Here is a 12,785-nt window from a genome sequence, read left to right on the forward strand (position 1 = left end):
CAGATTCCCTAACCCTTTTCTCAGATCTAAGGACTTCCTATGGGGATTTAACTCTCTGCCCTGCCAGTCACAGAAGTGAGCAGATGGGGTCCCCTTCTGGAGGTCATGACTCAAAATGAATCCTTTTCTGCAGTACAGAAACCACTTCCACCCCCAGAGGATACAAGATATGCTGGGCTGAGGCCTCTCCCTTCCTGGCCCCTTTTCCATTCTTCTGCTCCCCCGTGGGCCTCACTGGTCCCTCTCTGCCATGCTTTCCCCACTGGCCTGTCACCACAGGGATCCAAAAAGCAAAATAATGCCCTGGGTCTATGGGGACAATCATTCTTATTCCTATGCAAAATCTGGCTTGGGGAACTGTGATTTTGACCTAAGTCACTGGTACTGGATTAGAAATAAAAGAGAAGTCAGACAGCAACAAACTCTCCTACTTTGTTTATTTTACATATGTTTCATGACCCTGGGTCCTATACTGATACTGTTCTGTTTTTTTCACTTTTTTCTTCAAATAGAGATTAAAGATGTAGCTAAGAATTCACTCTATTGACACTAATACTACGGAAACTTGTTTTTTAAAATGAGGTATTTGGTTTGCTGTCCCAAACAGTAGAGGTTTGGGCAAACTGCAGAAATGGTCCAGCAAGAAAGAAAATGAAAGTGAAAACACTGAAACATAAAACAGAAACAGAATCTGGCAATATGCTGCTGTGACACCCTGAGAATCTTTACTGTAGGCAAAATAAATCTGCCCACTTAATACTTCTAAAAGCAAAACCCACTGTGATTTTTCCAAGGGCATACATTTCTACCCAGAAAAGACGATGAGAATGAAGAGGTGAGTAAATGAGAAAGGTAAAGAGACTAAGATCATTGTTCTGGCCCCTTTCCCCACCCATATCAAAAATACTTAGTGGACTACTATTTTCCCTTGCTTTCAAGTTATATTAGAAAACACTTAAAATTATGGCAACAACAGCATTTACAAGTGAATTTATGTAAACCTGTTGTCAAGGTTCAAAATACCATGAAAGATCTTGAGAAAACAGTTGAATATTTCACATAAAGAACTGAACAATCAGGTTAGCCAGACCCAAAATGATGATGAAAACATGAAAGATTAATTTAGGCCACGTCAGACGCTCTTCCTGGTAGAGGGAAATTATATAGATGAGTGATGGATATATGAATACAAAGGCCAGGCCGCATGCTGCTCCTGAATATCTGCAAAATAAAAGCTTTTGGGGTTAATATTCATCTTGTACTTTGCTTTTTCTGATTTATAATTAAGGTAAATATAGTACAATTTATTAATAAATCCCCAGTCTGATATTGCAACAAAACTATTTTTGATTCATTTGTTGTTGACATAAAGCATTTGGATTTAAAACTTATTTTACTTGCTAAGTTAATATATTATTTCCTGCTCATCTTTATAGCATCTGCTTGACAAAGACTTTTTATTCATCCCTCAAATCTCCACAGTTCCTCTATGTCTGAGTGATTGTGGCTACTTCCTCAAAAACATCTGGAGATAGGCTTCCTATCTTTGATCTTTTATAAACTAATTATGCATTCTGAGTTTTGGGGGGACTGTTAGCATCTGTTTAAAAATGAGAACAGATGGATGACTGCCTCCGTGGCATTCAGCATAATTATCAAAGATAATAACAAAAATATCTAAATATGAGGTTGTGACAGAGAAATATGTACTTTCTCCTCCTTTTCTCTATACTTGAGTTTTCTTGAGGAACAGCTTAATAGGAACTTGTAAGTCCATTATATTCAATAAGTGTCAGGCTAACCATCTCCTCTCTTGCTTCTTATTACTTTCTTAGGTACAGATCTTCAAAAATGTGACTCAGCCCTGCTGGAGAAATCAGATCATTCTAAACCTCAGTTTCCCTTGAGAATCTGAGGTCACAACTTTAGTCCCATTCTACTCAACCTGTCACAATTTTTTTAGGGAAAGGATATTTAGGGGGAAAAAACCCCATCTGGGATCTAAACTCTTACTTTCTGACTATAAGTAGCACTGAAATATGTTTTTGAGCAGAAATGGATTAAGGAAGTTACAATATAGTCTTGTTATATAAAAGACCTCCCAGGTACCCCCAAGAAGTTATATATTACATATTAAAAATAACTTTTACTTTGGATAAAGACAAAGGAAACACAGTGGAATATGATGAGGAAAGAAAGGGAAAGGAGCCTGAGGCTATGGGATAATGCTTCTAGAATCAGTTCTCCATCAGGAATAAACAGAAATGGAAGCTAATGAGCACTTTAGCTGATACCAGGGAACTACATTTAAATGTTACCAGTTTTAAATACTCACAGGAATTTCATACAATTAAATTAAAACAGTAACAACAGCTCCAACAGGAAAAGCCTAAAGTCCAAGACACAAAAGGCCACCATTCCCTTCAGCAGTACCTTATGATCCCTCCTATGTTTGGGTAGAAACAGGCCATGATCACTCCAGCTCCCACAATAATTAGATTAAGAATCAGCACGTGGAAAATGCTAGAAGTTGAGAGTTTGGAGAAAAGAAAAAATAGGCAAATTACAACCACTAATATGAGAACAAAGATCATTCTTTTTTTTTTTTTTTTGAGACAGAGTCTCACTCTATTGCCTGGGCTAGAGGGCCGTGGTGTCAGCCTAGCTCACAGCAACCTCAAACTCCTGGGCTCAAGTGATCCTTCTGCCTCAGCCTCCCGAGTAGCTGGGACTACAGGCATGTGCCACCATGCCTGGCTAATTTTTTCTATATATTGTCAGTTGTCCAGCTAATTTCTTGCTATTTTTTTTTTTTAGTAGATACGGGGTCTCGCTCTTGCTCAGGCTGGTCTCGAAGTCCTGAGCTCAAACAATCAATCCACCTCGGCCTCCCAGGGTGCTAGGATTACAGCGTGAGCCACCGCGCCTGGCCTAAAGTTCATTCTTAGCATCTTTAAAATGAGAATGTCTTAAGCTTGACAAAATCACAGCAAAAATAGAAGGCAACAATAATACTCAATGTTGGTAATGAGACAGTGAAATTGGCCCTTTTGTGCAGTTAAATTTTATAGAAGCAAACTGGTAGTGTGTATCCATATTCTTTGATCTATAATTCTATTTGGAATATCTTGATAAAAATAATCAAAACCATGAAAAAAGCTATAAAGATATTTCTGAAAAACAGAAGATACAGCCTAGATACAGCAAGTCAACAATTTACTTGACAGAACATATTAAAATTATTAAAAATAACTTACCATTATTACCTAGATGGGTAAAAAAATATCTAGGCAATTTTGAAAAAAGCTAGTTAGGTTTTCACCATACAGGAAAATTAAAAAAAAATTTGAAAAAATATCAGAAGGATATACACTGAAAAGACTGAAAAGGCAGTAGTAATTGTGTTATAATTTAGGCATTTTGGATAATATTTCCTTTTTTCTATATTTAAAAAACTTTTTGTAAAGTGTTTATTTTACTTTCATAGGAGAAAAATAAATTTTATTAAGGGAAAGACAAAATGGGTGGGTCTTTATTTTTCAGATTTAACCACTGAAAGCTACTCACTATTTACCATGGATAGAATATTTTCTAAATACTTTAACTAGATAGTAACAATTCCAGGTTTGGGAATCAATTTTGGACACAAAAATAATGTAGATGAAATTTGATGCTCAAGAAATAACTTCATTTCCCCAAGAAATGTGCCAAATATACACATCAAAGCCACACTTCAGGCTCAAGTTATCAGAGGTTAATTGATCCCAGATAAAGATTGCAGACAGAATTAAAAATAAGGAAAATTATTTACACAAATAAGTGGTTAGTCATACATCTTGATGAATTACAAAGATATTAGGCTTCCAGATTTTACTATTTATCCAGAAACTTCAACCCTAAAATTGCTTGAGAGCTTTGAGACATTGGCTGGGCCTTTGTTATTTCTGTATCGTAAGAGGAAACAACTTTGTATATTTTCCAAAGTAGTGGTTCCCAAAGTGTGATCACAGCCCAAGGGGGTCCCAATACTCTTTTAGGAAGTCCCTGAGGTAAAAATTATTTTCACAATAATTCAAGACGTTACTGTGTTCTTTACTGCAACATACTCTCAAAAGAAGAAAAAAAAAAAATCCTCGATAAAGAAGTAAAACTAATTAGTTCTATTAAATTTCATGCTTTGAATACACATCTTTTTAATATTCCATGTGATCAAATAAAGCACATCTGCTGCATGCTGAAGTACAGTTGTCTTGAGGAAAAGTATTTCCATGGCTAAGCTGGAGGCTGACCTAGCTGTTTTCCCCAACAAATGCTATTTTTACTTGAAATGCAGACAAACTATGGTCATTCAAACTTGGGTGTTGACAGACATTTTCCTGAAAATGAATATGAGTTTGTCACTTCAAGAAAAACAACTGGCAGTATTTGTTGCCAAAGACAAAATTTGAGCCTTCAAATAAAAACTAGAATTTTGGAGAACTTGTATTTGTTGCCATGACCTTGAAAGCTTTCCAATATTTAAAGACTTTTATAGTGAAATTAGTGGTGATAATAACAATGTGGGTTTTGATACTATATAATGAAATGTGTCAACATTCAGAAGATCCACAGAACTCAGTTAACCAGTATTTTCCAAATGACCAAACACAAAATCAAACATAGGTAAAAGATCCAAACTGCAAGACAGACCAATAGGTTTTAACGTAAACACATTTCAGATTCCACATTGCAACTAATGAGAAACTACCACTTATCAAGTTTTGACATAGTATTGAAGAAGAATATCCATAGTCACCTGAAAAGGCTATTAAAAGTACCTCTTCTATTTTCTAACTATGTATGTATGTGAGGCTGGATTTGCTTCATATATTCAAATGAAAACAACATATTATAACATTGAATGCAGAAGCAGACAGGAGAAACCAACTACCCACTAACAAAGCAGACACTTAACAGTTTTGAAAATGTAAACTAAATAATTTTTTTGAAAGTAGTTATTTTTCAAAAAATGTTTATTAACAAGTAATGGTTTTATTTTAAAGGAATTAAAAATACTTTAAAGTTCTCAGTTTTAATTTTTCATGTTAAATATTGACAGACATACCCACATAAACTAAAGCTCCTGGGGTCCTCATAAATTTTAAGAATATAAAGCGGTCCTGTGATCAAACAGTATGTTCCAAAGTACGCACGCTCTGTAGAGTATTTGTAACTAGGGGAACTGATAGTGTGTTCTTGGTGGTAGGTTAAGAACACAGAAGGGAAATTCCAGACTTTTTCCAAGAAGAAAAAACATTCTTCTAACAGCCACCATTCTGTAAAATAATGGCAGAAAACAGGAATAATGCATGTGCCAAGACTTTTTCCATCTATGACTTCACTGTAGATACTTTATTTTGGTGAATATAAATACAGCACAGAGTATAAACACAACAGGAGTCTTAAATTTACTGAACTCCAGTTGTCTAAATTAGCAATGTTAGAACTATAGCTGCTGCTGTTATCAATGCTTGAGACCTGGTAACTTGACATTTGCTTTGTTTTTAAGCTAACATATTTATAGCTAAAATTATTTACTAAGGGGACAGACTACATCAGTTCACTTCAAACAGGAACTGATTAAGACCACTTGTTTAGTTGGTTACTGTAAATGCAATTTTTTTCCGAATTTTATTAAAAAGTTTTCTTCATTTAAGATAATTCATTTCCAATAAAATATAACTAGGTAGCTAGGTGTGGTGGCACACGCCTATAGTCCCAGCTACTCAGGAGGCTGAGGCAGGAGGACTGCCTGAGCCCCGGAACTCATGGTTGCAGTGTACTATTATTGTGCCACAGCACTCCAGCCTGGGTGACAGAATGAAATCCTATTTAAAAAAAGTAAATAAATAGAATGAGGTACTTTTCACTAGGCTAACACTATAATAAAACTTAATATAAGAATAGGAGTTAACCAGGTGTCCATAAGAAGACTGCAGGGAAACCTTGAAATGACATATAGAAATTTCTCTTGGATGAGGGTAACCAGCTTTGAATAGATTTTCAAAATGACTCACACGCCTCCATCCCCAATAAGAGGTCAAAAATGACAGGAGGAATTTAAACTCATTATATATCAAATAAGAATTTAAACTCGTTAAATATCTCACTTCAATTCTAAACAACTGATCATTTATGTAAAAATGCACAAATGTTAATAATTATACAAGTAAGTATCAATGACCAATAATTAAAAGTGTTGCTTCTCATTAGCTACACACTGCCAATGCAGGTACTATATATTATAAACTTCTTGGCAATGTGTGGATTAACAGCAACTAAATCATAAGATAAATATAACTAGTATCAGAACTAATTAACTATACTAGAAGGAATGAACTTTAAATAATTCCAGACAAGGGAATAGCTTCTACTTTTAAAGCTCTTCAGGGAAAAGGATACCAATGATCTACCCTTAGTAACCATTTTCACTAGGCAAATTTTTATAGCAAAAGGATCAGTCACACTTTAACCTGACCTGCTTGCCTAGTCATTCGCTGCTTGGCACATCTTGCTGGTCAAGAGAAGAGCCCTTACCTAGGATAAATGTCACCGAAGACATGGCCCAAAAGCTGCACACGAGCCAAGTAGCCTAGGAGTGGGTATACAGTCATCATCTGGAACAGCAGGAATATCCTTGCAATGAAGGACAGGGTGTCACTGCTAGGGAAGTTGTCTAAAAAATTCTAATCCAAGAAAGATAACGAGGTCATGTTAAAAATCAAATTCTGTACATACAAAGTTATAAAATAGAATGTCTTCTGCTTATTTTCAATACAGGGGCTACTCAAATTGTGGTTCGTGGACTGGTACCCAACCACAAATTACTTGTAAACTATTTTTCAATGCGGTAAGTACAGAAATTGAAAGTAAGTATTTAGAAACTTTTATAGAAATTTGACATTTGCCACAGTTCTATTCTGTTTTACAAAAGTATCAGCCTGTAATTGATTTGACATTAAAGCAACAACAAAGAAAATCTTGTCTTTCACCCCAGTTAGATTGAGCAGCACTGCTCTTTATGGTTCAAGCACAATACCCAAATCTGCTGCAAAGATTTAAAGGGATAATTTAATTTAATGCTGTTAATATTTTATCCTCACTAGCTCTCTTACTTTTCTTCCTCTGGGGCATCGTAGCACTTTCAAAGTAAAGAATACATAACAAGGTGAGAGTGCGTTCATCACCTAGGATCATCATTGTTTACAGTCTATCACTAAACTGAAAAGGATTTATTCCTACTTCCTTTCATGACCCTTTCTCCATTTTAGTTTGGTGTCTAAAAAACAAAAGTTAATCACTCAGAATTTTTATTTTTCCTTTCAAATACAAATACCACAAATATTTCTATTCCCAAGGGAGTGGCCTTTATATGGGAATGCTCATACCAACGAAATTTTCAGCAAACATTTGGTTGCCAAAGAACTTCTGGAATCAAGGAAATCAAGAGAATAAGAATATGTCAAGCTATCATAATAGACGTAACTCAAACTTATTTCTCTCATAAAGATGAGAATACTACTAACACTATTTGGCTGAAATAACCATTATAAATCAGCTGTAATAAATCACACTGCATATTTAACTATGCTCTATTGGAGGAATTTTGTCTGACTAGAAAGTCACCTGTGAAATGTTGTTTTTTTAATAAGAAATTCTTCAGTCACATTTAACTGCAGACTATACTACTCCTAAGTTTTTGATGGGTTAAATAAATGAAAATATTACTTATGGCAACCTTTTATTAAAATATTTTTTTCTTTTATTCTTTCTGTCTGTCTGTCTCTTTTTTAACAGCCAAATACTCTTTCTTTGTTTTGCTGCCTGCCACTCAGTATCAAAAGGAGAGTCAGACCTGTCATCAGGGACTACTGAACTAAGACAATAGTTTATCCAGGGCATTTCCAGATGTGGGCTTTGGAAAATAAGGAAATTCACTGTATTCTCTGTGGAGGTTTTATAAGTTAATGAGAACTACTTGAAACAGTTCTCCACAAAAAGAGAAATATGTGTACCTGAGAGTAGTCATTTGTTTGAGCACTACAAGGCGCCTGGCACGCAATATGTTATCTCAGAACTCATCTAAAAATCTAATGGAGTATGTATTATACTATTTAATAGAAAAGCAAACCAAAGTTCAGAAAGAATGAGGAAGGTTCCTACCTTCCTCTACTTAGAGTGGATAGCAGAGATGGCATTCAAACTCAGGCCCGTCTGATATTAAATCTTGCCACTATATTACCCTGCCTACTATGCATATATGAAGGTCTTAACATTCACACACAGAGGGTACACAGTGCCTTACCTGCTCAATACAATCTTTGGATAATGGTGGTGAAGGAAATGAAGCAAAAACCAGGACTCCAATATAGAGATAAGTTAATGTCACTAGCAAATAAGCAATACACAGGTCCCTCACCTGCAAATATAGAATAAAATTTCCATCATACTATAGAAATTTGCAATAAGTCTACATGAATTGGTTAAATGAGAAGACTGACAAATAAATACAAAATTTGTCTTTTTCCTTATGCATGTGTATGTATACTTTCTAGGTATCTAATTTGTTCACAGAAAGTAGTTAAAACAAAATCCACATACTTTATCATTAGTCTGCCAATTTTTTTTTTTTAGTAGTCTGAAATATGTAGACTAAGCTACCTGTTGGCCAACTTAGGAAGTTAACATAAACAGTGGTCTTACACGATTGAAATTCTGACTTAATTTCAAAAGGTAATTTATTTACCAAATTATAAAATATTTAACTACAACAATAAAGCTAAGGGACAAGAAAGTAAGTGTAAGTATGACCTGTAAAATTTAAAAAATTCTTCCCTTAGTAAATTAACTTATATTATCAAAACATGCCTAGACCATGAGAGTGGAACATATTAAAATATATTTAATAAGGAAGGAAAGCTAGCTAAAAAGCAGACAACAAGCAGGTATTAAAGACAAGCTTTATAAGCCTAAACAGTAAACAAAAGGAAATCAGAAGGCAGCTGTTCAAACAGCTGCACAATGTTATTACTGGAACCAGCAAACAAACACAGAACATTAAATAAAGTGGACTGCTTTCTTCCACTGCTGTTCCCATCCTCCCAACCTCCCATCTCCATGCAAAGTAAAAACCTCCAAGATATTTAATGCAGCCAGCTGTCAGATCCAAAAAGAACAGATTCCACAGCTCACAAATTTGGTCTCCATCACCCTTAAAGTTACAGCAAAACGATTCAGCACAACTAAATTATGGCAATGAGCCTAATCCTTTTTCATTTTAAACACAAATTACTTTGAAAGCTAAAAAAACAAATTAGAAAAAAATTATATATGATTTTAAAAAAAATTGATGACACAATAAGAAAACTGGACATTTGGTATTTATGATTTTTTGGATAACTTTCCTCCTTAAATGGGCTAAAGCAATAATAGAGTTTTATAAACTTGAATGCTGATAAATTCAGTTAAAAAGCAAGTAACAAGCTACAAGAAATCTTAAGGTCAGTGCTAAGTTGACAATCAGCTTGAAAGCAAACCAGGAATTCTATACCCTATATTAGGTGCTAGATAGGCCTATGGAGCTAAAGGCTTGTACAGATTGGTTCTGGCCCTCTCAAAGAACTTCTAATTGCTTAGGAATGAGGGAGAAGAGGACGACCCAACCTGGAGGTAGGGGCAGTTTCAAAGTCTTTTTGCTCTTTAGTTCATGAAGCTCTAGGGCCCACGGCTGGCTAAACTTCAGTCAACCCTACAGCTGCCTTATGATCTTATGTGGGATGAATGGAAGTTAATCAGGCAATGCCTATTTTCATATCAAAGGGTAGTAGTCTCCCATTGTGATGTTTGAAAGTCATTTTATCCTCAACTTACTCAATGTCACTCAAGAACAAAGGTAGCCTTGTAAAAAAATCTCAGAGGCAAAGCAGCTGTGCCAGAGAGGACTCTATGTAAAGAGGGACGGCAGCCATTCCGTGGACTGTCTTTAGCTATATACCACCTGATCACCACTTTATTTTGATCTGACTTCCTGCAGAAAAAGTATCTCAGCACACTTTCGGGGAAATCTGATGAAGATGCAAAGGCTAAGGTGTGAGGGCTTCCCAATAAGATGGTTTCCCCCTATGCTTTCCCTGTTCTCATGGCACCATACATACATCTCAAATATAGCAGCTATTACACTGTAACTGTCATTATTTTTATTATAAAAGTAATCCATGTTCATGATATAAAGGATCTCAAGTGGAGATAAAAGGTCCCTTGACATCCTCAAAATAGCCATGGTTAGTTGTTCTTGTATCATGCTGGTTTTTAAATTTTTCTCTAAACTGATTCATACCACTAGACTATGTGATTCTGAGGATAGAGACTGTGTCTTTTTCATCTTTATATCCCCAGTATCCAAGACAACACCTGGCACATGGTAGGAGCTCAGTAAATGTAGATAAAAAATAATAACCACGTTGGCTTTGTTTACTACGTGCTTCTAGGTATGAGGCTCTATGCTAAGAACATTACATGTGTTGTCTCATTTAATCCTCTTAACAACCTTATAATGTAGATACAGCCATTTTCTTCATTTTATAGATGAGTAAATTTAAGTGCAGCAAGGTTACAAAACTCGTTCATGGTTACAAAGTGAGTAGCTTGTGAAGCCAATATTTAAATAAAGGTCTTTGTGGTTCCAAATTGTATCCCTTAGCTACCATGGAGATCTGACCAGTTACCAATGTATTTGTGTCATAGTTAATAAATAACAATAATGAAAAAAATGAAAGAGGTAACAAGTTATGAGTAACAAAGTATACAATAGAGCTCATATAGAGATGCAAGAGAAATACTAAAACCAGAAAAGTTCTATTTCACAGTAATCCAACATACACTTGGTAAAACTGGGTCAGGAGTTGCATATCTGTTTTCATCTGAAAATAAACTAATGAACAGAAATGATACTTTTATTATAAAAGCAGCTGAGGTTTAGCATGATCCTGGGAAACATGCCACCTATGAATATATACACATATGTGAGATTTGCTATTTTCTGGCTTAAACCCAAGCCATCACTAAAGCCTAAAGATATAGCCTCTTGAAAGCCCATTTAGTGGAAAAGGGTAGGAAAAAAGTTACCTTTTAGAAAATGAGGCTCAAAGTAAAAATATATTTAAAAAGAGGCACAAGTGACAATATGAACTGGTAATATGTCAAGAAGCCTATACATTAATAATGTAACCTACTCTGCCTCATGAATAAGCAATGGCTGGCACGGTTGATGGTAAGGAACTAAAAACAGGTAGAATGCCAACTCAGAATGAGGACTGGATTTACAACAGGGCCAGAAGTGGTCTGGGAGCATATTCAGTTTGTCAAACATGGTTTATTATTTGTTCCACGTACCGTTTATAGTGAAAATACTATCCAGTGGAGTATTTACTAACAAGACTGACAGAATCTGACCACAGAGACCTACCCCAAGCACTTACATAAAAACTTCTGGTGTACAGCCTAGCAAACTAAAGACTTGTATGAATAAGAAAGAAGTAAATAAATTAAGATATTAGGCATCTCAAATCATTTTAAAGACCAAAGCAGGGTAATACAGCTAAAGACAGACAAAATAAAGCTGAGCAAAAAAAGCACTGAATAGGTTCTGATTCAAACACAACGAGGAAATACGAAGAGGTTAACCCACATATCCAGGAGGGTTACAGGGACCACATTTCTGAAGATAAGGAACGAGTTGGGCGGTCTTCAGCCCCTTAACTTTTTTTTTGGTAAGGTATGCCAAAGGAATAGAAATGATATCCCATTTAGTTATACATGTGAAAAATGTTTAGTGAAAGAAAATACTACACAAAATTAAGTTGAACTTGGAAAACCTGGAAAATTTGATCATTATACCTGTTTTAGGAACTTCATTGTTTCAAAATGTCTTTAGATCCAAGTTCAAACATAGTTTATACAGAAGAGAAGCCCTTTTTTATTTTTTTGTCTTCTTTTCTACTTTGAAATCTTTGTTTACTGAGTTTGGAATAACTAACCCAGTATCAATATCATGAATTCAGAGTCCTGGCAAGCTTCACATTTTCTGACTTTAATCTCAAGAAAATATTATTCCATGATATTAACAGGATTCCTATAAAACAAATTACTTACTGAAACTTGATGAAAGGTATAATCATTAACGAAATCAAATGACAAAGTTTTTCTTAAAATATAGTACCCATTACCTTGATTTATCCTGACATAGGAGCCAATTTCAGTATAACTGAGAGTATATATATTTATACACATTTAAAGTGTTTAGAATGTTGATGGCACATAGTGCTTCACAAATATTAGCTTTATCATTAGTAATTACTAATATGTTAAGAAGTTAACATGAATTACAACTGGTACCACTAGTTTTAATTAAGACAGAAAAAAAAAATCATCCATTTAAACCTTGGCTTTTAAGCACTTGTTTTAAAAACATTTTCTGCAAGTGACAAAAGTTTAGTCAAATTTTATTAGCTGAACCTCACATACTAGTTCTACATAGCCCTAGTCCCAAAACTCAGTGGAAGTAAGAACTCATTTTTATGGTATTTACATATGAAATACAGATTTCAAGGCCCGTTGAGTGTTCTAATAGAAAGGTAGTGACCCTTCTTCAATCCTTGGGGGACCATGAAATAAAACATCCATCTCTCTATCCAGTCCTAGCCTCTCACACTAGAGCATGTACACCTCCAGATAAAATGATGTGCCGT

The 12,785-nt window shown here is 35.0% G+C and overlaps 1 protein-coding gene across 4 annotated transcripts in view; it reads right to left on the bottom strand.

The window, feature by feature from the left end:
- Nucleotides 1–420: 420 nt before the first annotated feature.
- The window catches only part of SLC38A9 (solute carrier family 38 member 9), a 57,470-nt gene continuing 45,105 nt past the window's right edge, over nt 421–12,785 (bottom strand). For 3 of the 4 annotated variants that reach the window (XM_045565659.1, XM_045565658.1, XM_045565661.1), the window contains 4 exons: nt 8,345–8,458; nt 6,577–6,725; nt 2,434–2,523; nt 421–1,221 (listed from right to left, as the gene is read on the bottom strand). In XM_045565659.1, the coding sequence (XP_045421615.1) occupies nt 1,056–1,221; nt 2,434–2,523; nt 6,577–6,725; nt 8,345–8,458 (519 nt within the window). In that variant the 3' untranslated portion in view covers nt 421–1,055. Of the gene's footprint in view, nt 1,222–2,433; nt 2,524–5,034; nt 5,316–6,576; nt 6,726–8,344; nt 8,459–12,785 lie in introns of those variants that run through there. The other variant, XM_045565662.1, reaches the window with a different exon arrangement.

The sequence above is a fragment of the Lemur catta genome, chromosome 12 (assembly GCF_020740605.2).
Source record: "Lemur catta isolate mLemCat1 chromosome 12, mLemCat1.pri, whole genome shotgun sequence".
Classification (NCBI taxonomy): Eukaryota; Metazoa; Chordata; class Mammalia; order Primates; family Lemuridae; genus Lemur; species Lemur catta.